The sequence below is a fragment of the Sus scrofa genome, chromosome 4 (assembly GCF_054392235.1).
Source record: "Sus scrofa isolate SSC_HxYL_T2T_F1_AM1 chromosome 4, Sscrofa_HxYL_maternal_Yorkshire_Landrace_v2.0, whole genome shotgun sequence".
NCBI lineage: Eukaryota > Metazoa > Chordata > Mammalia > Artiodactyla > Suidae > Sus > Sus scrofa.
Genome location: NC_139386.1, coordinates 98,147,016 through 98,172,931, shown reverse-complemented (window position 1 = coordinate 98,172,931; position 25,916 = coordinate 98,147,016). Strand labels below are relative to the sequence as shown.

At 48.7% G+C, this 25,916-nt stretch overlaps 1 protein-coding gene and 1 long non-coding RNA gene across 6 annotated transcripts in view; one reads left to right on the top strand and one right to left on the bottom strand.

Moving 5' to 3' along the window:
• Positions 1 to 1,518: 1,518 nt before the first annotated feature.
• Positions 1,519 to 25,442, top strand: LOC106510129 (uncharacterized). Of its 3 annotated transcripts, XR_014844041.1 has the most exons (4): positions 1,519 to 1,647; positions 6,876 to 6,963; positions 22,546 to 22,625; positions 25,297 to 25,442. It is a non-coding gene; the product is annotated as an uncharacterized LOC106510129 (long non-coding RNA). The 3 variants fall into 3 exon arrangements; XR_014844043.1 differs by lacking the exons at positions 22,546 to 22,625; positions 25,297 to 25,442 and adding an exon at positions 9,163 to 9,286; XR_014844042.1 differs by lacking the exons at positions 1,519 to 1,647; positions 25,297 to 25,442 and adding an exon at positions 4,347 to 4,449 and having other exon boundaries at positions 22,546 to 22,630.
• The window catches only part of IQGAP3 (IQ motif containing GTPase activating protein 3), a 60,885-nt gene continuing 55,068 nt past the window's right edge, over positions 20,100 to 25,916 (bottom strand). For all 3 annotated transcript variants that reach the window (XM_021089671.2, XM_013996957.3, XM_085022717.1), the window contains exons 33-38: positions 24,636 to 24,723; positions 23,654 to 23,866; positions 23,061 to 23,227; positions 22,449 to 22,550; positions 21,899 to 22,007; positions 20,100 to 21,255 (exon numbers count right to left, since the gene is read on the bottom strand). In XM_021089671.2, the coding sequence (XP_020945330.1) occupies positions 21,142 to 21,255; positions 21,899 to 22,007; positions 22,449 to 22,550; positions 23,061 to 23,227; positions 23,654 to 23,866; positions 24,636 to 24,723 (793 nt within the window). In that variant the 3' untranslated portion in view covers positions 20,100 to 21,141. The remainder of the gene's footprint in view (positions 21,256 to 21,898; positions 22,008 to 22,448; positions 22,551 to 23,060; positions 23,228 to 23,653; positions 23,867 to 24,635; positions 24,724 to 25,916) is intronic.

The window sequence follows — 25,916 nt, the reverse complement described above, 5'->3', positions numbered from 1 at the left end:
GGAGACTTGGCATATATTACTCTCCTAGTTATAATTTCAGCCTTTCCTCTATCCCTGCCCAGCATGTCCACATTGGAAGGACTTCCTTCACTTCGGGGTTCTCAGCACCAAGAACAAAGGACATAGTAGTAGATTCTCAATTTAAGTATTTATAGAATGAATGGAGTGCAGTACAAAGCCACCTCTTTTAGGAGGCTTTCCCTGATTGCCCCACCCAGCCATGTGTAGCACATGCCAGAGCTAAAGACTAGCTCACTCTCTTGAACACCCACAGTGTTTAATGAGCTTGCATCTTTCTTCCATGCGTTAGTGACCACAAGGGCAGTGGCTAAGAGCACAGAACTTGGAATCATGAAAACACAGATTCCAATTCCGTTTATATAGTTTGCAAACTGAGTGACTTTGGACAAGTCTCTTCATCTTAGTTCTAATAACTGTCAAATGAGGCCAATGCTCCTTCGACCACAGACTTGTTATGAGGATTAAATGGGACAATTTCCTATTTCTAAGGCATAATAAGCGCTGAATAATGGTGGAGAGTAGGTTTTAAAATGGCCATCTCCCCCACTAAACTTTGAGCTTCTTGAGAGCAAGAGCCCTGCCATACTGATTTATTCCCAGCACCAACACAATGCATGGCTTATAGTTGGTGCTTTTAAAATGTTAGTTGGGAGTTCTTGTGGTGGCTTAGCAGTAACGAACCCCACTAGTATCCATGAGGATTCGAGTTCGATCCCTGGCCTTGCTCAGTGGGTTTAGGATCTGGCGTTGCTGTGAGCTGCAGTGTAAGTCGGCAGCTACAGGTCGTATTTGACCCCTAGCCTGGAAACTTCCATATCCCGCAGCCCTAAAAAGACAAAAATAAATTTAAAAAAATAAAATGGTTGTTGAATGAATAAACATGAATGAATGAATGGTTTCAGTATTTCCTGAAATCTGACCTCCAACCCCACCCCCTGAAGTAGTTACCCAAAGGCAGAATACATTACAAGCACTCCCTCCAGTGCTCGGGTTTTAAGCTCTGTGGTAGAGCCTCAAGGTAGTGTTGGGGTGAGGCCCTAATCTCTGCGGTTGAACCAAAAGTATTATGCAAACAAGCCACAAATGATTGGTCTGCAACGGAGACCTGAGGGGGGCCTCCCCGCCTCTCCCCATTCCCGCTCAGCTGCTAAAACCCTGTCCCAGCAAACCCAGGCTGGGCACCTGTCAAGAACAGAGGACCGACACTGGGGAGCCAGAAGAGGGGAGCTTCTTGCTCCATGGGAGTCTCAGCCCAGACACTAGTCCATCTTTAGCCTTTTCTTCCCTGGAGCTTAGTCTATCCCCAACAATTCTCTCCCCCACTCTTCCTCCCATCTCCCACCACCACCTTCATTCCCTCCATGGCTTCCTAATAGTTATAGTGCGGGGTGAGAGGTACCCAAAACCTCCTATCACCTGATTTCAGCTCCTTGGCCAGAGAAGCTGTAGCCACCTCATCCTGGTTCAGCCTGTCTCGTAGCTGCTTATCAATTTGATTTTCAATATCTGTCACCATCTCTGAAGTAGAAGGGCTGACAGACAACAGAAGGGACTTCCTGCCAGGGGAGGAGCTATGAGCAGAGGGCAGCGAGAGCCCTCTCCTTCCTTGAAGACCAGGAAGAATCGGTGAGACCCTCCTTCAGCTGAGAGCAACCCCGTCAATCCAGGGAACCCTGGGGCAGGGGGTAGGTGTGGTGGGTATCCCCCACAGAAGTCTCCGGACAGCCTTCTTGCTGACTCCGCCCCCTACAGGGGTGGGAGGCCCTCCCAGGGGCACTCTGTGTTCCAGAAAACCCCAAAATAACCTGCCTTAGCTGTCCGGCTGCTATTTCTGTCCATCTTGTTTAATTATTCAAACCCAAGTTGGGGAGTGAACTATAAAAAGCTCTCCTACTTGGGGACCCAGGAGAGCTGGGAGACTGGCCAGGTTGCAATAGCAGCAGACCACAGGGTTTGGGTGAGGTCACTCGGTCCTGCCTCCTGCCTGAAAGTTCCATCTGCTGTTTGCTGGCTTCCTCTGCTAGAAGACGGAATCCAGGCCTCCCTCCCTAAACCTTCCTCATGCCCTCATTTCAGCATCCCTCCAACCCTGCCTTGCCTGGGAGCTGGGCTCCACCCCCATCTTCCTTTACTTGGGAAGTGCTTCCTCTCAGCCTCCTCCTTACTGACTGCTCCCTAGTCCTGGTTCTTAATCTGCAGGTAATACTGTCAGACCCAAGCATCAGCGACCACCGAGAGGGCTGGGGTGGCAGGGAGTAAAGAGGTCAGGTCAGGTGAACAAAACAGGGAGATGGACGCTGTGCTCTGGGAGGGCACTCTATCAACAGGGACGCTGGGAAGCACCGTTCTGGGTGGGGCAGCTTCCTGTCCACTGCAGGCACCAAGCCTCTTCGGGAGCTTCTCTTGGGGACTCTGACAGTATGTATAGCTGATGGGATGGAGAGAAGGCAGTGTGAAAGACTTACTTTTTTTTTCCTGGCCCTAATCCTCTTCTAGTTGGCCAGAAGACCAGTGTCAGTTTCCATTGAAACTGAAGCCCAGGACAAGCTGAGGGCAGAAAGCTGAATTTCCCTGGGGGCCAAACCCCTCCCACCACAGGCCTTTCCTAGAAAGGTGGGAACAAGGGGTGTGGTCATGGTTGCTAGGGCATGTGGGATCCTCACAGTGACCAACTTTTTATTTTTATGTTTTATTTTTGCTTTATAGGGCCCCACCCACAGCATATAGAAGTTTCCAGTCTAGGGGTCGAATAGGAGCTGTAGCTGCTCAGGAGGGGCTGAAAGAGAGCCTTGGATGGCCACGTGGATGTGGAGTTATATGATGACAAAAGACAAGGGGTCTTGGGCTCCAAGAGAGGAGGAGACCACACTGGGTGGAGGCAGCGACCCAGGGCAGAGAGACCCCCACAGGGCAGTGGCTGACATGCCCAGCGGGGAGGAGGAAGCAGCAGCTGGAGACAGGGGAGCATGGCAGAACTTTCCAAAAGTCAGTGTGGAACCTGAGTGTTAAAAAAGAACCTTGGGTTTCACACTTGGGCCTATTTGGGGGCTTGTTCCCACACATTCCCTGTCAGCAGCGGCGGCAGCAGCAGCGGCAGCAGCTCCTGTCGGGTCCAGCCTGGCTCTTCCTGCTGCGGCTGCTACTCGAGAGCTATAAGGGGAGGTTGCTGAGGTAGAGGGAAGAGGCAGGCCGTCGCTAAGCAACCAGAGGCTATGTACCTGGCGGGCATAGGAGGGGGCCCTGGCACGGTTTATAGGGGGCAGGGGAGGCAGGGAGAGGGTAAAGGAGCAGGGTGGACAAAGCTCTGGGCCCTCCCTCCCATCCTCCTCATGACAGTTACAGAAGAGAGGTGTAGTCATCACTCACTTAGTGTGTTAATGAGTCTAAGTATCTGATCCTTCTCCAGGATTGTGTGTGTGCTCACCTGTGTGATACTCCTCAGACTATCTCTTGAGGGCTGGCAGGGGTAGGGGTGGGAGCTAGGGGACAAAAGACCGGGTTAAGCAGCTTTCATTGGGTAATAGCAGGGGTCAAGGCCTTGCCCCATCCACTAAAAGGTAAGAGCTTGTACAAAGAGCTTGTGCAAAAACCAGAGGGTAGAAGCTTGGTAGGAGCTGGAATAGATGGGGAGGCTGTTTGGAACCTGCGCTGGTCTTCCAGTCAGAGACTCCACAGAGGAGAGGCAGCCTGGCAGCGGAGTCCCTTACTCATCCTCCAAGTCTCCTCGGTGTTCTCACAGCTGAAGTTCTCTACTGAATTTCATCTTTTTTTTTTTTTTTTTTTTTTTTTTTTTTGCCATTTCTAGGGCTGCTCCCGCAGCATATGGAGTTTCCCAGGCTAGGGGTCTAATCAGAGCTGTAGCCGCCAGAGTCACAGCAACGCGGGATCCAAGCCACATCTGCAACCTACACCACAGCTCACGGCAACGCCGGATCTTTAACCCACTGAGCAAGGCCAAGGATCAAATCCACAACCTCATGGTTCCTAGTTGGATTTGTTAACCACTGAGCCACAATGGGAACTCCCATCATTTTTTTATTATTATTATTTTTTTAAATTTTTTCCGCTGTACAGCGTGGGGACCAAGTGACACATACATGTATACATACTTTTTCCTCCCATTGTTGTGTTGCGATGTAAGTTTCTAGACATGGCTCTCAGTGCTACACAGCAGGATCTCATTGTAAATTCATTCCAAGAGCAATAGTTTGCATCCGTTAACCCCAAGCTCCTGATCCCTCGCACTCCCTCCCTCTCCCCCCAGGCAGCCACAAGTCTATTCTCCAAATCCATGATTTTCATCATTTTTATTCTTTGATTTTACAGTTATTTCTAGGTTGGCTGGAGGTTGACAGAAGTAAGCATCAATAGGAAAGACTCTTCTTTCTCCTTGGAGCCCTGTCACCCACCCAGCCACACCTCTCACAGGTCTGTCAGGAAGCAGTTCAGGCCTTCCCGCTGTATCAGTACAGGGTTGTCACCACTCTTCTTCTTCTTTTTTTTTTTTTTTTTTTGTCATTTGTCTTTTTAGGGCCACACTCACGGCACATGGAGTGTCCCAGGCTAGGGGTCCAACCAGAGCTGCAGCTGCTGGCCCACACCACAGCCACAGTGACGCCAGATCCGAGCCGCATCTGTAACCTACACCACAGCTCACGGCAACGCCGGACCCTTAACCCACTGAGCGAGGCCAGGGATTGAACCCGCATCCTCATGGATCCTAGTCCGGTTTGTTAATCACTGAGCCACGATGGGAACACTTGTCATCACTCTTCTGTTGCTTCCCCCATTGACTCAGTTCCTATCCAGAAAGAGCACCTTCATTCAAAGAGCATTTGTTGAGCACCCATGACAGGGAAGTGACAAGGGGTGGGTACTGTGGTGGGTACCGTGGTGGAGGTACCAGTGCCTCCTGCAGAGTGCCAGCCTGCCTGCTGCTGCTTGGCAAAATCTGGTTCTCCCATCGCTCTCCACTCACATGTGTTGCACATACTGGTTAATAACTTCTTGCGGTCTGTCTTGGCATTGTCCCCAAATTCCAGAGGGAACGGGGTGTGCTTCAGCCCCGTCCTGCTCTCAGCAAACGCTAGGAAGTTGCTTCATCTCACACACTCCCAACTTGCCCTGAAAGGCTGTGTTGCTAGGAAGACACAGGGGTCAAAGAGACACTGCCTTAGTCCTGATCCATGAGAGAGTTTAAAAATTGAGGGTAAAAAGGGTATGAGCTTGGTATTCTCTTGTGGCATAGCAGTTAAGGATCTGATGTTGTCACTGCAGTGGCTCGGATCGCTGCTGTGGTGTGGGTTTAATCCCTGGCCCTGGAATTTCCACGTGCCGTGGGTGGAGCCAAAACCAAAAAGATATAAATGTATTTTGTTTTCATTCCTGCTTTATGCCAGACACCCTGAAAGGCATGAGATGTACTTTTCTCATCATCGTACAACGGCCCATCTGACATAGAATCATCATCTTCATTTTTGTTGTTGTTGTTTTTGTTGTCTTTTTAGGGCCACACCTGTGGCATATGGAGGTTCCGAGGCTCGGGGTCCAATCGGAGCTACAGGTGCCGGCCTACACCACAGCCACAGCAACACAGGATTTGAGCCACCTCTGAGACCTACACCACAGCTCACAGCAATGCCAGATCCTTAACCCACTGAGCGAGGCCAGGGATCAAACCCCCACGTCCTCATGGATACTAGTCAGGTTTGTCATCGCTGAGCCACGATGGGAACTCCTTCATTTTCATTTTATAGATGATGAAACTGAAGCTCAGAGATGTTAAGGAACATATGTGTATTCATTCAACAAGTGGTATGGGATTCTAACCCAGGCCTGCCTCTGCCCAGTCAAGGGTCGAGGAGGAAATGGTTTCACTATTGCCAAAGAAAGAAGAGAACCCTGGGAGCACGGTCACGGGAACATTGGAGGGGTCCAGGACACCACAGGAGAGGAGACCCCAGCACATAGTTAGGACTTTACATTCATGAATTCAGTGTTAAAAGTGCTCTCACGGAGTTCCCGTCGTGGCGCAGTGGTTAACGAATCCGACTGGGAACCATGAGGTTGCGGGTTCGATCCCTGGCCTTGCTCAGTGGGTTAAGGATCTGGCATTGCTGTGAGCTGTGGTGTGGGTCGCAGACACAGCTCAGATCCTGCGTTGCTGTGGCTGTGGTGTAGGCTGGCAGCTGCAGCTCCGATTCGACCCCTAGCCTGGGAACCTCCATATGCTGCGGGAGCGGCCCTAGAAAAGGAAAAAAGAAAAAAAGAAAAAAAAAAGTGCTTGCGAGAAAGAAAAGGGTACTGAGACCGAGCATGGTCACACAGCACACCTCAAAGATGCTCAGGTCTAGGAGTTCCTGTTGTGGCACATTGGAAATGAATCTGACTAGTATCCATGAGGATGTGGGTCCGATCCCTGGCCTTGCTCAGTTGTGTTGGAGATCTGGTGTTCCTGTGAGCTGTGGTGTAGGCTACAAGGCATGGCTTGGATCCTCCATTGCTGTGGCTGTGGTGGAGGCTTGCAGCTATAGCTCTGATTCGATCCCTAGTCTGGGAACCTCCATATACCTTGGGTTTGGCCCCCTAAAAAGTGGGAAAAAAAAAAAAAAAAAGCTCAGGTTTAGAAAAAGCCTAAGGAGAAGCCTGAGACAGGCAGATCTGAGATCCAATCCCCAGCTCTGTCATTTCTAGCTGTGTGACCTTTGGTGAGTCACTGACCCTCTCTGAGCCTCAATTGCCTCAGTGATAACATAAGAGTGATACTCAGAAAGTGCTGCAAAGATTACATTAGATACTATAAATAACAGACATATGGTGCCTTGCTAAAGCCTCTCTCTTTCTATCCCCTGCAGAAGGAAAGGATCACATGGAACCAAGGCCAGATTCCAGAGTGGTGTGAATCTGACAGTGTAGTACCAGGATGCTCAAGACCTGGCAGAGGTTTGTGGAACATCTTAGCGGTTTCTCGCTCTCTTCTGGCAGGGGGCAGGGGAAGGTCATGTTGGAGGCAAAAGTGTTGAGAAAGGGCCAAAATAAGAGTCCTCTGCTGGAGCAGGTGGAATAATGGTAACAGACGACAGAGGGAATGCAAGCCCTAACTCCTATTTTCTGCCCGTTTCGCTCCTAAAACAGATCTTTAAAGTGGAAAGGTGAGAACTCTATAGCCCATTCGTTCAGTAACTTCCTATCCCCGGCCCTGGAAGGTTCTGCAAAGGCACGGAGGGAACTAGCACAGATGGTTGTGGTGGCATTGCCCCCAGTCCATGAGGAATTCTGGCGAATAGAAGGGGAGCCAAAGATTGAAAATATCAGCTTCCAGTCTTTAGGAGGAAGGAAAGATAGATTTTCAGAACTCCAGACTGGAACCGCCACCAGCATTTTATTTTTTTATTTTTTATTTTTTTGTCTTTTTGCCATTTCTTGGGCCACTTCTGCCGCATATGGAGGTTCCCAGGCTAGGGATCGAATCGGAGCTGAAGCCGCAGGCCTACGCCACAGCAAAAGCAACGCGGGATCTGAGACACGTCTGCAACCTACATCTCTGCTCACGGCAACGCCGGATCCTTAACCCACTGAGCAAGGCCAGGGATCAAACCCGAAACCCCATGGTTCCTAGTTGGATTCGTTAACCACTGAGCCACGATGGGAACTCTCCCACCACCAGCATTTTAGAAGGTGAGAGAGGAGAGCAGGGATCATCAGGGAGCTAGCTGGGGTCTGCTAACCCCTGAACACTCAAGTGAGCAAGGATGTCACCTCGGAGGTGGTTAGGACTGCTGAGCATCTCAGCTCACCCTAGACCTACTGATCACAACTTGTATTTTAGCAAGATTCAGAGGCGATTCAAATATACATTCATGACTGCCATAGGCCAACAGCTGTGGCTCTGATTGGACCTATAGCCCGGGAGCCTCCATATACCGTGGGTGTAGCCCTGGAAAGCAAAAAACAAACAAACAAACAAATATACATTCAAGACCGAGACCTTCTTCTCATCATAAGAAAAAAATTGCAACTATGTGTGGTGATGGATTATTGCTGATAATTTCACAGTGTAAACAATTATACAAATATTGAATCATGGAGTTCCCACTGTGGCTCAGTAGGTTAAGGACTCAAAGTTGTCTCTGTGAGAATGCAGGTTTGATCCTGGCCTTGCTCAGTGGATTAAGGATTCGGTACTGCTGTGGTTGTGGTGTAGGCCACAGCTGCAGCTCCAATTTGACTCCTGGCCTGGGAACTTCCATATGCCGCAGGTGCAGCCATAAAAAGAAAAAAAAATAAAGCCAGATTCACCCTGACCTTTCATACAAATATAGAATCATCATTACGTTGTACACTTGAAACTAGTATAGTGTTACTTGTCACTTATACCTCAGGGAGTTCCCGCGTGGCTCAGCAGGAATGAACCTGACTGGTATCCATGAGGATGTGGATTTGATCCCTGGCCTCACTTAGTGGGTTAAGGATCCAGCTTTGCCTTGAGCTGTGGTGTAGGTCACAGATGAGGCTCAGATCCTGTGTTGCTGTGGCTGTGGCGTAGGCTGGCAGCTACAGCTCCAATTCAACCCCTAGCCTGGGAACTTCCATATGCTGTGGATGTGGCCCTAAAAAGACTATATATATGTACATGTGTGTTTATGTGTATATAGTATGTGTATATACACCCCAGAAAAAGAGAAAAATACTGAAAAGCATTGCTGTGACCTATTCTTGGACCCTCTATGAGTTGAGTGATTTTAAAAGTGTCATCAAAAGCTAGGAGTTCCTCCAAGGGTTTCTGCCTCCAGGAGGGTTAGTGAGAGGCACTGTATGGGACCCAGTGGCTTTTTTAATTTTTTTTTTTTTAACTTTTTTTTTCTTTTTTCTTTTTTTTTTTTTAGGTCTTTTTTTTTTTTTTTAGGGCCGCACCCAAATTACATGGAGGTTCCCAGGCTAGGGGTTCAATTTTAGCTGTAGCTGCGACCTACACCACAGCTCATGGCAATGCCAGTTCCTTAATCCACTGAACAAGGCCAGGGATCGATCCTGTGTCCTCATGGATACTAGTCGGGTTTGTTAACCACTGAGCCATGACGGGAACTCCATTTTTTTTTTTTTTTAACTTTTTAACTTTTTTCTTTTTTGGTCACCCTGCAGCATACGGAGTTCCCCGGCCAGGGATTAGATCAGAGCTGTGGTTGAAACTGACGCTGCAGCTGCAGATCCTTTTTAACCGACGGTGCTGGGCCAGGGATTCGCCCTGCATCCTGGTGCTGCGGAGACCCTGTTGCACCACAGCAGGAACTCCTTCTTTCACTTGTCTTAAACAGTGGGCTTCCAAGAACACATTTCCTTTGAAGAGGCAGGCCACAGCTAAAAGATGTTTGAAAATCCTCTCTGCTCCGTTATGGAATATCTATGCTATGGAGTACTGCACAGCCTGGCAAAACATGGAGTGATCTGAGCCCACTGATGCACAACAGTCTCAGAGAGAAGTTGCTCAGTGAAAAAAAGTAAGATTCAGAGTTCCCTGGTGGTACAGTGGCTTAAAGATCTGGCATTGTCACTGCTGTGGCATGAGTCCGATCCCTGATCCATAGAACTTCTGCATGCTTTAGGCATGGCCAAAAAAAAAAAAAAAAAAAAGCAAGTCTCAGAGCAATCTATGTAATAGCAGGTCATTTATGCAAATAAGCATCTCTGGGTATACATGCATTAATCAGCTACTTAATGGTTAGTTGATTTTCATTCAGGGTCTCATGCTGTCACACTCTGAAAGGGTTTAGGCTTCCTCACATATTTGGCACCTAGGATGGGAGCCCTCAAGCAGGTGGAGTCCAGAAAACCTCTGAATTTTTCTCCCTCTTGTCTGTCTTTGTGGTCTCTCCAGGATGGGGGCTTCAGGATGGCTAGACTTCTTACAACGTGGCTTAGGGCTCTACAAGTATGTGTCCTAACACAGAGAGATCCGGGAATCAGTATTGCTTCTTATGACCTAGTCTTGGGTGTCGCCTAGTCTTGGGTGTCGCCTAGCACCACTTCTGTCACCCTTTACTGAGGAAAGCACAGAGGCCTAGCCAGGTTGTGGAGTAGAGGATGGAGCCTCCACCTGGTGGGGTTTGGCAAGGTTTTAGAAGAGCACGTGGGATGGGAAATGTTGTCATGGCCATTTTTGGAAAATACATTTTGCCACGAAAAGTTCATATAAGTGAATGCAAATATATAGAAAGAAGGTCTGGAAGGATCCATACCAAACTATCAATAAACTTTCCCTCTGGGGAAAATGGGGTGCAGATACGTTTTACCTTACCTTCACGTGTGTCACTTGAGTCTTTTGCATTGAGATGCAATATATGTTATTTGTTTCATGAAAAGGAAACTAAAGAGGAGAAGAAAGTAAAACTTTTGCTGTAAGCCTTTTGTAATAAAATTATTTGGGAGTTCCCATCATGGCTCAATGGAAATGAAGCTGACTAGTATCCATGAGGATGTGGGTTCAATCCCTGGCCTTACTCAGTGGGTGAAGGATCCAGCATTGCCTCAAGCTGCAACATAGGTCGAAGGTGTAGTTTACATCCTACGTGGCTGTGGCTGTGGTGTAGACCTCTAGCTGCAGCTTCAATTTGACCCCTAGCCTGGGAACTTCCATATGCCGCAGGTGTGGTCCTGAAAAAAAGCAAAAATATAAAAAAATTTTAAAAAATTATTTAATAGATTGGTATTTCTGGGGAATGTTGTATAATGCATGTGAATTTCATGAAAGCATTTAATTAGGTTGATTATATTTTAAACAAGATGCAGAAATGTGGACAGCATTGTTATTTTTCTAGCTTTAGTTATTTATTTCCTTTTTGGCTGCATCCCAGGCATATAGAAGTTCCTGGGCCAGGAGTCAAATCTGAGCCTCAGCTGTGACCTATGCCACAGCTGCAGCAACACCAGATCCTTAACCCACTGCACCACAGTGGGAACTCTCCGGCTTTATTGGGAGATAATTGACATGTAACATTAAGTTGTACAATGTGATGATTTGATATATGAGTATATTGCAAAATGATTACCACAATAGGGTTAGTTAATACCTCCATCAACCTTATGCAATCATCATGTGAGTGTGTGTGTGTGTGTGTGTGTGTGTGGTGAGAACATTTAAGATTTACTGGAATTACTGTTGTGGCTCAGTGGAAGTAAACCTGACTGGTAACCATGAGGATGCCTTTTCTATCTCTGGCCTCACTCATTGGGTTAAGAATCTGGTGTTGCGGAGTTCCCGTTGTGGTGCAGTGGTTAACGAATCCGACTAGGAACCATGAGGTTGCGGGTTCGGTCCCTGCCCTTGCTCAGTGGGTTAACGATCCGGCGTTGCCGTGCGCTGTGGTGTAGGTTGCAGATGCGGCTCGGATCCTGCATTGCTGTGGCTCTGGCGTAGGCTGGTGGCTACAGCTCCGATTAGACCCCTAGCCTGGGAACCTCCATATGCCGCGGAAGCGGCCCAAAGAAATAGCAAAAAGACCAAAAAAAAAAAAAAAAAAAAAAAAAAAAGAATCTGGTGTTGCATGAGCTGTGGTGTAGGTCACAGACATGGCTTGGATCCTGCATTATTGCAGCTGTGGTATAGGCCAGCAGCTGAACCTCTAACTTGACCCCTAACCTGGAAACTTCCATGTGCTGCAAGTGAAGCCTTAAAAAAAAAGATTTACTCTCTTAGCAACTTTCAGGTATAGAATACATTATTCTTTTTTCTTTTTTTTCTCTTTTTGGGCTGCTCCCGCAGCATATAGAGGTTCCCAGGCTAGGGGTAGAATAGGAGCTACAGCTGTGTCTGTGACCTACACCACAGCTCATGGCAATGCCGGATCCTTAACCCGCTGAGCAAGCCCAGGGATCAAACCTGCAACCTCATGGTTCCTAGTCAGTTCGTTTCCGCTGTGCCATGGCGGGAACTCCTAGAATACATTATACTTGTCTACAGTTATTATGCCATATATTAGATTCCCAGAATTCCTCTTATAACTGGAAGTCTGTACCCTTTGACCAACATCTCCTTACCTCCCCACCTCTCATGGACAGCATCATTCATTCATTTAACAAATATTTATTGAATATCTACGTGTATTCATTGAACAGCTAAACCCAGAACATGCGTCCATTTTGAGGGCACATCTCAGAGAGTTCCCTCCATTACCTTATCCTTTTTCACACTTTTATCTGGAAAGAGAAAAAGCCGGCTTGGCAAAGAGTGGCATCTTGGTGTAAAAAAAACTTCAACCTGCCGTTCCCTGGTGGCCTAGTGGGTTAAGGATCTGGACTTGACCCAGAACAGGATTGTCATTGCAGTGGCTTGGGCCACTGTTGAGGCACAGGTTCAGTCCCTGGCCCTGGAACTTACACATGCCGTGGGCATGGCCAAAACAAAACAAAACAAAACAGCAACAAAAGCACCGTGACAATGACAATGATGAGGATGAGGATGATGTTCTGGGCTTGATTAACTCAGCCCAGCAGCTCTGTCTTAGAGCCTTTTACAGGGTTACAAACAGATCATAGCTGGAATCCTCACAAAGCCTTCCTCACATGTTTAATTGGCTGGGAAGATCAACTGGAACACCTACACCTGACTCTTCTGTGTCACCTCGGCTTCCTTACAGCATGGCAGCAGGCTTCCAAGAGCAATTCTTCCAACACTGCCAGACAGAAGCTATACCATTTGTTATGACCTAGCTTCCAAAGTCACATTGCCTCACTTACAGTGTGGTTATGGGCCTGCCCAGATTCAAGGGAAGGGAACATAAATGCCACCTCCCCGTGGGAGGAATGCCAATGCCATGACAAGAGCATGCGGAATGGCCGATTTTGTTATGGCCATCTTAGAAAACACAGTCTGCTATATTAAGTAATTATCAGAGAAATTAAAACTAAACAATGATGCTTGCATTTTTCAAAAGAACTCAGTTAACGTAGAGTAAAAGCCAAGTTCTTCTGTATCAGGTCAGATGGGCTGTGATATTGCCGTGATGACCATCCCTCAAATCTCAGTAACTTAACATAGCCAGTGCCTGGCTGTCTCTCCAGGGTGCCACCAGGTGGTGGCTCAGCTCATGACATGTCACACAACAGGTTAGTAGAGGGAGGCTCTGCTCCACAGAGTCACTCAGGAGGGATCCAGGCTGATAGAGTCTCTATCATCTTGCAGCTGTACCATCTGGGACACAGATACCAATGAAGGAAAGAAAGACCAGAGAAGCATGTGTGGGACTTTTGTCACTTGAACCTGGAAATGGCTCACTACATTTCTACTCACATTTCATTGGTCCAAACTGTCTAACTGGAAGGGGCTGGGAAATGTAGCAGAGTAACTGGGGTTTTGGGTGAGTGGTGGTCTCTGCCAAATTGTGTATGGTCCCAACTAGGCCATACACAATTTGTCCTTCCACCTTACCTCTCAAACCTTTTCTTCAGCCAGCCACATGGCTTACCCCTTCACATCCTTCAGCGTTTCTCCTCTGTGAAGCCTTTCCTGATCACCTATTTAAAATTGGAGCCCACCCCTTATTCCTCTCCTTTGACTATGTTTTCCCTGATCTGCTGTTCCCCTTTTCCAAGGTGTTCATTACTTCTTCTTTTTTTTTTTTTTTTTAATTGAAGTATAGTGGAGTTGCTGTCATGGCTCAGTGGTTAACAAACCCAACTAGGATCCATGAGGACACGGGTTCGATCCCAGGCCTCGCTCAGTGGGTTAAGGATCTGGCGTTGCTGTGGGCTGTGGTGTAGGCTGGCAGCTACAGCTCTGATTCGACCCGTAGCCTGGGAACCTCCACATGCCATGGGTGCGGGCCTAAGAAAGCAAAAATAAATAAATAAAAATAAAAATCGAAGTATAGTTGACATACAGTATGTTAGTTTCAGGCATATAGCAAAGTGATTCAGGTATACATATACATGCACATATAATCTTTCAATCCTTTTCCATTATGGTTTATTACAAGATGTTGCATGCGGTTCCTTGTTCTGTTAAGGTAAATCCTTGTTGTTCAAAGCCCTTATTACCTGTAACACACTAAAGTATCTTCCTTTGCTACAGTGTCAACACCATGAGGGCACAGTCTATGTCTGCTTTGTTTAATGATGGCTCCCAGGTACCTAGGATAGTGCCTGGCACATAGAGGGCACTTAGTAAATATTTGTTGAAGGACTGAATTTTTAAAAATACTTGCTGTTGGCAAGGTTGTGGTAAGACTAACACTTCTATGCCCTCTGAGTGGGATTATAAATTGGTGCAGTACAGTTTTAAATAAACTTTTAATTTTGGAATAGTTTTAAATTTACAGAAAAGTTGCAAAAGTAGTACAGAGAGTTCCGTATGTCCCTAAAGTTAACATCTGACATTGCTGTGGGACATACGTCAAAACTAAGAAACCAGTATTAACATATTAACTAACCTCTAGACTTTATTCAGTTTCACCAGTTTTCCCCATTAATGTCCTTTTTCCTGACTAGGATCCAGTCCAGGGTACCACATGGCAATTGGCAATCTGTAATCTTAAAACCTGTGTGTTCCTTGCAGAGGAAGGGGCCCTCTTATGCTACGCTGGTTGTGGTAGAAAGGCAACTGGGAGGTTTCGCAAGCCCCACGAGGACAGGTTTGGGTTGATTTGCCAGAGTCAGGCTGGGTTTCATTCTTTTTTTTTTTTTTTTTGCTTTTTAGGGCCACACCCAAGACATATGGAAGCTCCCAGGTTAAGGGTGAAATTGGAGCTGCAGCCACCAGCCTATATCTGCCACAGCAATGCCAGATCCAAGCCCTGTCCTCCACCTACACCACAGCTCACGGCAACACCAGATCCTTAACCCACTGAGCGAGGCCAGGGATCAAACTCGCATCCTCATGGATCCTAGTCAGGTTCTTTAACCGCTGAGCCATGAAGGGAACTCCTGGGCTTCATTCTGGACCCAGGATCCCTGGCCCCAGTAGGGTATACAGTTTTCTCTCACCTTCTGCACCTTTCTTTGTTAATTGATATGGATTTTCTGGAGGACATTAGGCCACATGTAAAAAGTGCCTTTATAAAATTCCCACCCTTTGACACAGCAACTTCCCTTCTAGGAGTACAGTCCAAGGAAATAAACTCAGGCACAATGATTTACGTGCAAAGATAAGTCAGGAAGGAACCTTTGTAAACAATAAAACATGGTGCTGAGGAGTTTCAGTAAGCAGGGATTTGTTGGGAGATGCTGAGTAGCACTCAGGGTTATAAGGCGAGAGATGAGTTGACCTGGGAAAGGTGACACGCTGACTCCTCTGGGGATCCCAGTGCCAGAAACTGGTAGCTGTCTCTCCGGGGTGCTGCCAGTTGGTGACTCAGCTTCACTGGCTTCTCTTCCTGGGTGCCGCCCTTGGAATTCAAATTCCCACGGCAGAGGGGAGGAGAGTCTGTGTCTGTTCTAGAGCCTTGAGCCCAAGGTCTTATTCAGTGGGAGGCAGGTTCTGCTAACTATTAACCTCGCCAGTCATCTGTAGGGAGGGAGGGTCAGTTCCCTGAAGGAGAAGCCCCAGAGAGAACAATGGCAACAGAACCACCCCCACACCACACACAGGATTTGCAACACATAGCATTCTTCTATACATCAAAACTTAACCTGCTAGGAGTTTCCTGGTGGCTCAGAGGGTTAAGGATCTGGTGTTGTCATTGCTGTGGCAAGGATTTGATTCCTGACCTGGGAATTTCTGTGTGTTGTGGGCACGGCCAAAAAACACCCCAAGCCTCTAGATGGTTATTTTGTAGTGGATGGATGAAGTAAATATGGCATAGCCCATTTAACATGGGGAAATGTTTACAGTGTTAAATGGAAAAAGCAGTTTACAGAATAAGATGCATAGTGTGATTCAATTACAAATATGATTGGGGAGGGAAGAATTAGGAGTTTGGGATTAGCAGATACAAACTATTATATATAGGATGGATAAACAAGGTGGAGTTTCTGTCATGGTGCAGCAGAAACAAATCCGACTAGGAACCATGAGGTTGCAGGTTCGATCCCTGCCCTTGCTCAGTGGGTTAAGGATCCGGCGTTGCCATGAGCTGTGATGTAGATCGCACACGCGGCTCAGAACTGATGTTGCTGCAACTGTGCTGTAGGCAGGCAGCTGTAGCTCCTATTCTACCCCTAGCCTAGGAACTTCCATATGCCACAAGTGTGGCCCTAAAAAGCAGAAAAAACCAACCAAACAAAAAAAAACCAGAAAAAACCAAGGTTCCACTGTATATAGCACAGGGAATTATATTCAATATCCTGTGATAAAACATGAGGGAAAAATATATATTTATCTGAGCCACTTTGCTCTATAGCAGAAATTAACACAAGGTAAATCAACTATATTTCAATAAAATTAAAAATATTCTTTCACACGCACCAAATATGATTGGAAGAAAATACATCAAAGTGTTACAAATGTTTATCATTTTGGCTTTTTAAATATTTTCTAAATTTTCTACAATGAATATGTGTTATAATCTGGAAAAGACTAATTTTTTAAAAGTTCAGTCTCTTTGACCTAGTAATTTGTTTTAGCATTTTTGTTGTAAGGAGATAATTAGAAATGTACCTAAAGAGCTTATACCCTAAAATATCCATTGCATATTTATATAAAATTCAGAACATTGAAAACAACTGTCCAATATTGTAAGAAATACATGAACAATATGGGCTCTATTATAGACATTGATAATGTTTTTGAGGAAAATTTAAAGACACTGAGAAAGGTTTTTCATGGCTAAATGAGTAAAGCAGAATCTAAAATTTCATACATAGTATGATCTCAGCTACTCTATTCAGTCTCTCTGGTTTAATTCAATGGTGCTAATGTATTCTTGTCATATGACTAAAAGCATGCCCTGTGGGACGGTTCTTCTCAGACTGTCTGTAGTGAAGGGCGACATCTGAAAATTTCCAATCTGTTATGGGCTGGTATTTTTGTGGAATACAATAAAAACTAGTTACTATTTTTTACTACTAGAAAAATGAAGTGAGACCTATAAAATATAAACTCAGTCTTTTATTATTAAATTCAGGGGTTAAAACTGCTGGCTGTTGAGGTTTTGTTTTTTTTTTTTTTTCTTTTTACAGATGTACCTGTGGTATATGGACATCCCCAGGCTAAGGATGGAATCAGAGCTGCAGCTGCTGGCCTATGCCACAGCCACAGCAATGCAGGATCCTTAACCCTATGAGCAAGGCCAGGGACTGAACCCAAATCCTCATGGATACTAGTTGGGTTCGTTACCACTGAGTCACTGTGGAAACTCCTAAGCTGTGAATTTCTAAATGCTTGCTCTCAAGTTCTGCGTGTATCCAGTATTGGGCCAGGAAGAGCTTGTGGTGCCTAGTCTGAGCGGCACTGCTCTAGAACAAGGGACACGCCACTCCTCACACCATAGCCTGTGTTGGCTTCCCTGTTTATAAAACTAGTCTAAGTTCATTGTAATAACAGCACAGAAAGATACATCATCACCAACACATTATTGTTTTACTTTAGCCATCCTAGTAAGGGTGAAGTGGTATCTTAATATGATTTTGATTTGCATATCACTAATGCCTGGTGATTTCGAGCATTTTTTCATGTGCTGATTAGCCAGTTGTATTATCTTCTCTGGAGAAATGGCTATTCCAATTCTTTGGCCTTTAATTGGGCTTTCTTTTTTTTCCCCCTTTTCTGGCTTCACCTGCAGCATATGGGAAGTTCCCTGGCCAGGGATCCAATCCAAGCTGCAGCTGTGACCTGCACCATAGCTGCAGCAATGCCAGATCCTTAACCCACTGCGCTGGGCTGGGGATCAACCCACACTGCCTCAGAGACACCAGATTCTTAACCCGCTGTGCCACAGCAGGAACTCCTGGGCTTTTTGTTTTTGAGTTGAAGAGTTCTTTATACATTGTAGATATGAGTCCTTTGTCAGATACAGGATTTGAAAATATCTTCTTATTCCTTTCTTTTTTTTGTATTTTTAGGGCTGCACCTGTGGTATACGGAAGTTCCTAGGCTAGGGGGCGAATCGGAACTGCAGTTGCTAGCCTATGCCACAGCCACAGCAACATGGGAAATGGGCCACATCTGCAACCTACACCATAGTTCACGGCAATGCCAGATCCTTAACCCACTGAGCAAGGCCAGGGATCAGACCGGTGTCCTCAGGGATCCTAGTTGGGTTCGTTACCACTGAGCCATGACAGGAACACCTATCTTCTTCCATTTTGAGTTGCCTTTTTATTTTCTTGAAAGTGTGTTTTGAGGCACAAGTTTTGAATTTTGATGACATTCAATTAATCTACTGTTTCTTTGTCTCTGGTGCTTTCAGTGTCCTAAGAAACCATTGCCTAAGCCAAAATCATGAAGTTATATCCGTGCCTGTAAGAGTTTTACAGTGTTAGCTGTGATGTCTATGTTTATAATCTGTTTTGATTTTTGTCTGTGGTATGAGGTAGGGGTCCAACTTTATTCTTTTTCATGTGGTTACCCAGTTGTCCCAGCACTATTTGCTGAAAAGGCTATTCTTTCCCCATTGAATTGTCCTGGCATGCTGCATTTACATTGTTGATGTCAAATCGTCCTCCAAAGAGGTTTCACTGGTATATATTCCCACCATCAGACCTAAGTGCCTGTATCTCAGGTTGGGTATCAATGGTTAAGAAAAGACTTGATAGGAATTCCCATTGTGGTGCAGCAGAAACAAATCCGACCATGAGGATGCGGGTTCAATCCCTGGCCTCGCTCACTGGGTCAGGGATCCTGCCTTGCTGTGAGCTGTGCTGGAGGTCAGAGACATGGCTCGGATCTGGTGTTTCTATGGCTGTGGCATAGGCTGGCACCTGTAGCTCCAATTTGACTCCTAGCCTGGGAACTTCCATATTCTGCGGATGTGGCCCTAAAAAGCATAAAAGAAAAAAAAATTAAAGACTTGATAAACTGAAACTCATCAGGGAACAGTGGCATGAGAGGGTGGGTTGAAGGAAGCTGAAATGTTTCAGAGAAGAGAAAAATGCAGGGAAATATAAACGCTGAGCAGATGGACCTGAATTTAAAGACTTTCTGCCTCCTTACCAGCTGTGTAGCCTTGGGTAGTTACCTAACCCGCTGAACCCCGCTTTCATCATCTGTTGAACAAAAATAGCAACCTCTGACTTTTGTAGAGTTGTGAGGAGTAAATGTATGTAAATATCCCAGCAATAATGGTAACTATTGTGACTTTTCTACCCGTAGTGTCTGAGGCTGAGATCATGTGGTCGTGGGGGAGCATCGCAGTGGGATAGTGTTGGAGCCATTTGGGGAGTGTGAAACTTTTAATGATGACTGATCATGTGTAGACACTGGGATCCACTGGTATGTCACTGTCACCCAGAGCGAGGCAGTACTTGAAGTCTTTGCTGTGACACGTTAAGTGGGGGGAGAGAGGATGTGACTGAGATTGAATGTGACAGCAAGACAGATCCTGAGTGACAGAATGGAACGGAGTGCAGGGAGACAGGCTGCACCGGGCAAACTTGGGTGCGCCTGCCCAGGAGGAGCTGCTTGGGAGTTCAAATGTCAGGACAGGTGTCTGTCTAGACGGTCCCCTCCTCCAGACATCCCCTCCTGCTTCCTGAAAGCTGGGAGAGAGGAGGGGGGCTTTCCTCATGGACAGGGGATTCGATCAGAGTGTAGAAGCTACAATGCTAAGGCGCTGCAGCTCGAGCACACTTGGTGCTGTCACCCAAGGCTCAGGAAAAGTACCTGCTGGAAATGAGCACAAAACGGGTGGAGTCGAATTCCGACTGGTTTCTCCTCCTCTTGGCTTTAGTCTTCAGCGTGGCTGATAAAAACAGAATCGAAACCTAAGCATTCCTTCCTCCTCTCTGTCCCCTGGGGGAGGGAAGAGAGGAATAAACGCCACATCTCATTAAGCATTTATGAGCTCAGGCAGGCAGAGTAGGCCCACAGTGGGGGCAGGCAGGAGGCTGGGGGAGGCTGCAGGAAGGACTCCCCCCATCACCAGGGAAGATACGTTCCAGAGCTGAGGGGCCTGCTCTGCAGGAAATGAAATAAGGGGTTAACAACAGAGGCGGGGGTGACGGCTGCTTTTATTAAAATGAAATCAGAAGGGCCACAGGGATGGAAGTTGGGTAGATGTGGGGACCAGAGAGACAGTGGCAGAGACAGGGTTGCAGACCTACGGAAATTGCCTGGAAGAGTCAGTGCTCTGGTGCAAGGACCCTGAGGGTGAGAGAGAAAGGGAAAGGCGGCTCTTCGTACCATGTGAAACTGAAACAGTGACATCTTAAACAGGAGTGACCCAAGGTGACTTTATAGACAACATATAAAAGATTGGCACGGATTTTCGTCTGAATAGGGAAATGGGGACTTTTTCTCAGAGCTCGAAAAGAAAGAATTCAAGCCCTGATTAAGGATGCACAGAGGGCAGGGGTAGGAAGGAATAAATACCCCAGTGACCCACATGTAAAACAGACCGTAAACAAGGGAGTGAGATCTGAGGTTAACGGAGGGTCATCTTGACTCGGCCGCCACGGAGGGCGACAGTGTCACAGTGCCACGTGGGCATCAGTGAGGGCTGTCTGCCAGGGGTGAGGGTGCGGGGCTGCAGGGTGTGAGGCTTCCCAGCCGCAGAGCAGCCTGGGATTCAGCAGGGCAGAAACACACACTGCTGATGCAGTGGGGTGGGGGCAGGGATCCGGGCCCTGGCTTTGGGGTCTGCAGAGAGAAGGGAGGCAGGGGGGGTATCAGGCCACTCACTGGGGCAGTGCTTATAAATATTGAGAAGGCAGCAGCAGACACAAGAGCAGTAGCCTTCGTAGGCCAAAGGGCAGGCCCGAGGTTCGTTCCCTACCACCTGGCTGGTGCAGTTCTCAGACTCAAAAGCCATACAGCCAGACTCCAAGGCAAGGCTCACTTTAGCCCAGTTAGAGGCTCTGCCTGTGGCCCGGTGCTGGCAGACAAACTCCTCCCAGTCAGGGAAAGGGTGAGACCCCCTTGAGCTCTGCCTAGTCCCGAGCTCTGGGTGTCAGCAGGGGCGTGGAGCAGTGCACTAGTGTTGAGAAAAGCATCCAGCGAGGTAAGAAGGGCTTGCATAGCACCCACTGCCTCGGTCACTTCCGCAAGAATTTCTTGTTGAGGAGGAAGATGAGAAGGTTGACATTGACCTTGGCCTTATTGAAGAGTTTCATGACAGCCACACCCTCGTACTGGAGCTGCAGGAGGTCCTAGGAGGGAGGGAAGGGGCAGGGGTCCTCACGGTGGCCTCGGTGGTCCACAAAACACTAACATCTTGGAGCCTGACATAGTCATTGCGCATTGAAACCCCCTTCACAGATGAGGAAACCGAGGCCAAGAGACAGGTACAGAAACTTGACCAAATGTCAGTTCAAGCAGAGCCAGGGCTTGACATCATTTAAAAGGCAAAACAGCAAAGCTAACAAGATTTGGATTTAAAATGACTGCTTCCCTGAACACTGGCCTATGACTTAGGCCAGCTTCTTAACCTTTTAGCCCTCGGAGCCTGTAAAAGAGGGATAATGCTTGAGCGCCTCGGAGAGGATTCAGTGAGGTAACGTGTAAAGTCCCTGACACGTGATAGGGCTTCAAGTATTAATTCTGCTCTGACCTCGCCAGCCCACTCCACTCTCCTGGTGCTAGACAGGGGGTCCGTGTCCAGGCACGAGGTCAGAGAGGCTTGGGCTGCCAGACAATCACCCTTCTCTTCGGGAGCAGATGAGAATTCCCCGGATTGGGAGGGAACAGAGCTGAGGTGCTCCGAGGCCCAGGAAGCAAGGCCAGCCTGCCATCTTTCGGCTGGCACCTAAAGCCCATTGGGCGTCTTGAGGGCTCACGGGAGGGTCCCCTTACCTGATACTGAAGCTGAAACCGCTCCATGTCCACACCCAGGAATTTGGCATTGACTTCGAACTTTCCCGCCTCGTCTCCAGGGGTGATGTCGAAGATCACGTTTCTGAAGCTATCAAGAAGAGAATTCAAAACGGGGAGCCACCGCCTCGCTCCAGGGCCACAGCCCCACTGCTGCTCATGCCAGGCAGTGGTGCGTGTCACCCAGAGCCAGAGCCAGAGTCCCCTCTATCACTCTCAGGGACTCTCTTTCTCCTCCCAATTTTACTTCTGCCCACCACATCTCAGCACTTTTATCTGCTTGGCCCTAGTCCACTGTTCTCTCCTCCAGGACACTTTCCCAGCATCTTCTGCCCTGGGGTGTCCAGAACTGCGCCAGACCACACCCACTGCCCTTAACTCTCTGCAGAGGCCTGTCTGCCCCATCATCCTAACAGCTCCTTCAAGGCAGGGTCCATGCTTCTCCTTCCCTCCTGCTCGGTGCTCAGCCGAGTCCGACCCCCAGGTTGGGGCCTGGGAAGGGGCTGACGTTCTGCCCGCCAAAGACACATACTGAGAGGTGGGAAGATCTTCAATTTCCACCAGGACACCCTTCTCCAGGAGCTGGGCAGCTGTGTAATGGAGTGATGGCTGCTTCTTTCCTTTTCCAGAACTCCTGATGAAGAAAAGGCCCCATGGGAGTTCCCGTTGCAGCACAGTGGAAACCAATCTGACTATTATCCATGAGGATGTGAGTTTGATCCCTGGCCTTGCTCAGTGGGTTAAGGATCCAGCGTTGCTGTGAGATGTGTAGGCCAGCATCTGCAGCACTGATTCCACCCCTAGGCTGGGAACTTCCCTATGCTGCAGGTGTGGCCCGAAAAAGCAAAAAAAGAAAAAGCCCTAGAGAATTCGTCTAACAACCTCTTCAACACCAAAGACACTAGTTCTCTCTGTGGCTGGTAGGAAGGAAATTAGATCCCGAGAAAGACTTCTCCCTTCTCAAAGGAGGGGCTGCACTTGAGCCCAAGATGGCGAGTGAGACTCAAAGACCAGGGTCCGGAAGGGACCAGGCAGTGCTGGGGTGAGATGTCCCTTTCAAAGCTGGTGAAGGGTGGGGCAAAGGTTGACGTGGCCATGAGGAGAGGTCATAGATAACCTTCAAAGCTAGGAAGGAAACACCTACTTGGAGCTGGGGGCCAAGTGGTCCAGGCAGGCTCGGATGTACTGGCTGTAGTAGTCGCCCTGCTCCTCGTAAAAGGTGGTCTTAGCGCTCAGGCCCTGGAACGTGGCCTGGAGCTTCACCAGCTCTGCTTTCCGCCGCTGCCGGTGCCTGCGCTGGTTGCGGATGTCCTGGGGTTGGGGGGACAAGGGACGGGTGAGTTGACCCTTACTGGCAGCCTCAAGCCCAAGAACAACTCATGGTGAGGATCTCCAGGAAAAGAAAGATTTCAAGGCTGTTTTTTCTAGGAGGAAGACAATCTTGAAACTCTATCCCAAACCCTCAAAGGATGTCTTTGGGGCTTCTCCCCCACTGGGAAGTAAGTGTTCCAAGTTTCCTTGTTTTTGAGTAAAAGAAAGTTGCAAGAAAACTCCCTTCCCTGACTAATTTTGAGAACTTTCCTTCAAAAAGGACCCTTTGGAGGTCACTTGGCCTTCTCCTGGCTGGCAATAACTTTGGGTGGGCACCTGCCAGGCAGAGGCCCTTGAGGTGCCAACACTATGCATGCACGCACACATGCACATGCATACACCCCCCCCCCATGCCCAGGCGGTTACCTTGGCCAGTTCATCCACCAGCCCCTGGTAGCCATCGCTGGCTCTGACCAACCCCAGGCCCTCGAGTCGACGCAGGTTCCGCAGGACACGCCGTTGTTTCTCTGCCAGCGGCAGGAGGGAGTGAGCTGTCATGGAGCGGTGTCGCCGCAGAGGCTCTGGGGTCTGGGCCTCACAGGCCTGGCGTCGGCACATCAGCCGCTTGTGAGCTGCTTCCTGGGGGGCAGAGATACTGGAGGGGTCCAGCAGGTCCTATCCAGCCGGGGGTTCAGGGGAAGGGATGGGGCGGGCTGGGGTGGGGTGGCTTGTGAAGGACATCAAAATATATAGCCTCAGAGACAGAAGGGCCTGTGAGTCAGCACAGAGGAAGTGGCCAAGGGAAACCCAACAGAAGTACAGCATAAAGGATCCCAGATAGACACTGGGTGCGACTTCTCAATTACGGAGCTTTGTCATGGCTCCAGGGGATCTGGAGGCGTTTCCATCTTCTGTCCTGTTTTGGGACAGGCCTCTACCGGCTGTCCCCACCTTTTCTCTGTGAAGCCCCTGGCTGAGTCTGCCTTCCAGCTGGCCCAGCTTGCCTTGCCCCCCCCACACTTACCACCTTCTGCCTCCAGGCCTCTAGGCGGCCCACTCCCTCTGTTGGGTGCCAGCCCTTTGGTGCTCTTCAAGGGAGCCTGCCCAGACTGCCTCTCCGCACCCCGGACAGACCCTAGCACTGCATCAGGGGCTGGAGTCCCAGCAGGGCTCACTCTTGCTTCAGTCGGGAGTAGGGAGGGAAGTGGACTCCAGGGACTCTGCAGCCTGAGGGCCTCTGGGGGTCAAGGGCATGGGCCTGGGCCCTGCAGAGCCTGCATTACTGATGAGCACAGGCGTGGCACAGCTTGTGGCAGGCTGTGGGTGGGGTCCTGGGGAAGGAATTGGCCGCGCTGGTGCGGGGTGGGGGGGAATGAGACAGCACCTGCGGGCCAGCCTGGCTACTCACTTGCTCTCTGGAAGCTGAGAGGGACAGGATCTCCTTGAGGGTGTCCCCAGAGTGGAACTGCATGATGTCAGCCAGCATCTGCTTGGTGCTGTAGGAGGAGGGGCGCAATGGGGGAGAGGTAAGGGACCGGGGAGGGTCTGGACCCGAGGCTGGAAAGGGGGCGGAGTAAGTAGACCCCACTCCCCCATCACGGCTGCCAGGGACGCTGAGGAGGTGAGGAGAGAGCGACAGAGGGAGGTGTTGTGAGAACATAACCAGGAGGAAGACTTGAAGGTGGGGTGACAGGCCTGCGGTGCAGAACGACCACGGTTCTGAACACACTGTGCTCTTGTACCACTGTGTCCTCTGCCTGCAGCGCTTCCCACAAACGGTCTCCCTTTGAGTCCTTCAGCTGAAGGACACACTTCCTGGTCTGTGAGCCCCTTCCTGACCCAGGTGGCCCTCTGAGCTCTCCTGCACTTGACACCCACCTCTGTCTTGGTGGCTCTCTGATGTGTGTTCACCCCCCAGCCCCGCCCCACTGTAAGGCCTTCAGTGGCAGGACTGAGCTGAGCACCCAGCTCACTGGTTTACAGGACGAATGGCTGAGTGGGAGCCAGGGGCTGGAGGCTGCCTTGTTGGCAGGGGATCAAGGTGGTGAGCTGGCTCTTCTTCTGCCCAGATGATGACCAGCCCAGCCCTGCGGCGGCTCCTCCCTCACGTGCACAGAACTGGGGATGTAAAGCTCCAAGCCCGTCTCCTGACCGCTGCTCACAGGACAGAGAATTAGAACACAAGCTCCAGCACAGACGGGCTGTGGGAATTTAGGCAAGTCACTCAACCCGAGTTTTCTTGCCTCCGCTGCTCAGCAGGGAAAAAGTCATCTACCTCCCTGTTTGTTCCTGAGATTAAATGACGTACGAGAAAGCATGTGGGAAACAGCACCACAACATGCAAGCATTTGTGTTGCCAGTGTCCTAACTATCCCTGTGCCTTCAGCCACAACAGGCTGCCAGAGGAAGACAGCTGAGACTGAAGCAAGGAGTCAGTTAGGCTTCAAGGAGAACTTTCCTCTGGTTTTTTTTTTTTTTTTTTTTTTTTGTTCTTTAGGGCTGCACTTGCAGCGTATGGAGGTTCCCAGGCTAGGGGTTGAGCAGGAGCTGCAGCTGCTGGCCTACACCACAGCCACAGCAACTCAGGATCCAAGCCACATCTGTGACCTACACCACAGCTCACGACAACACCGGATCCTTAACCCACTGAGCAAGGCCAGGGATTGAACCGGCATCCTCATGGATGCTA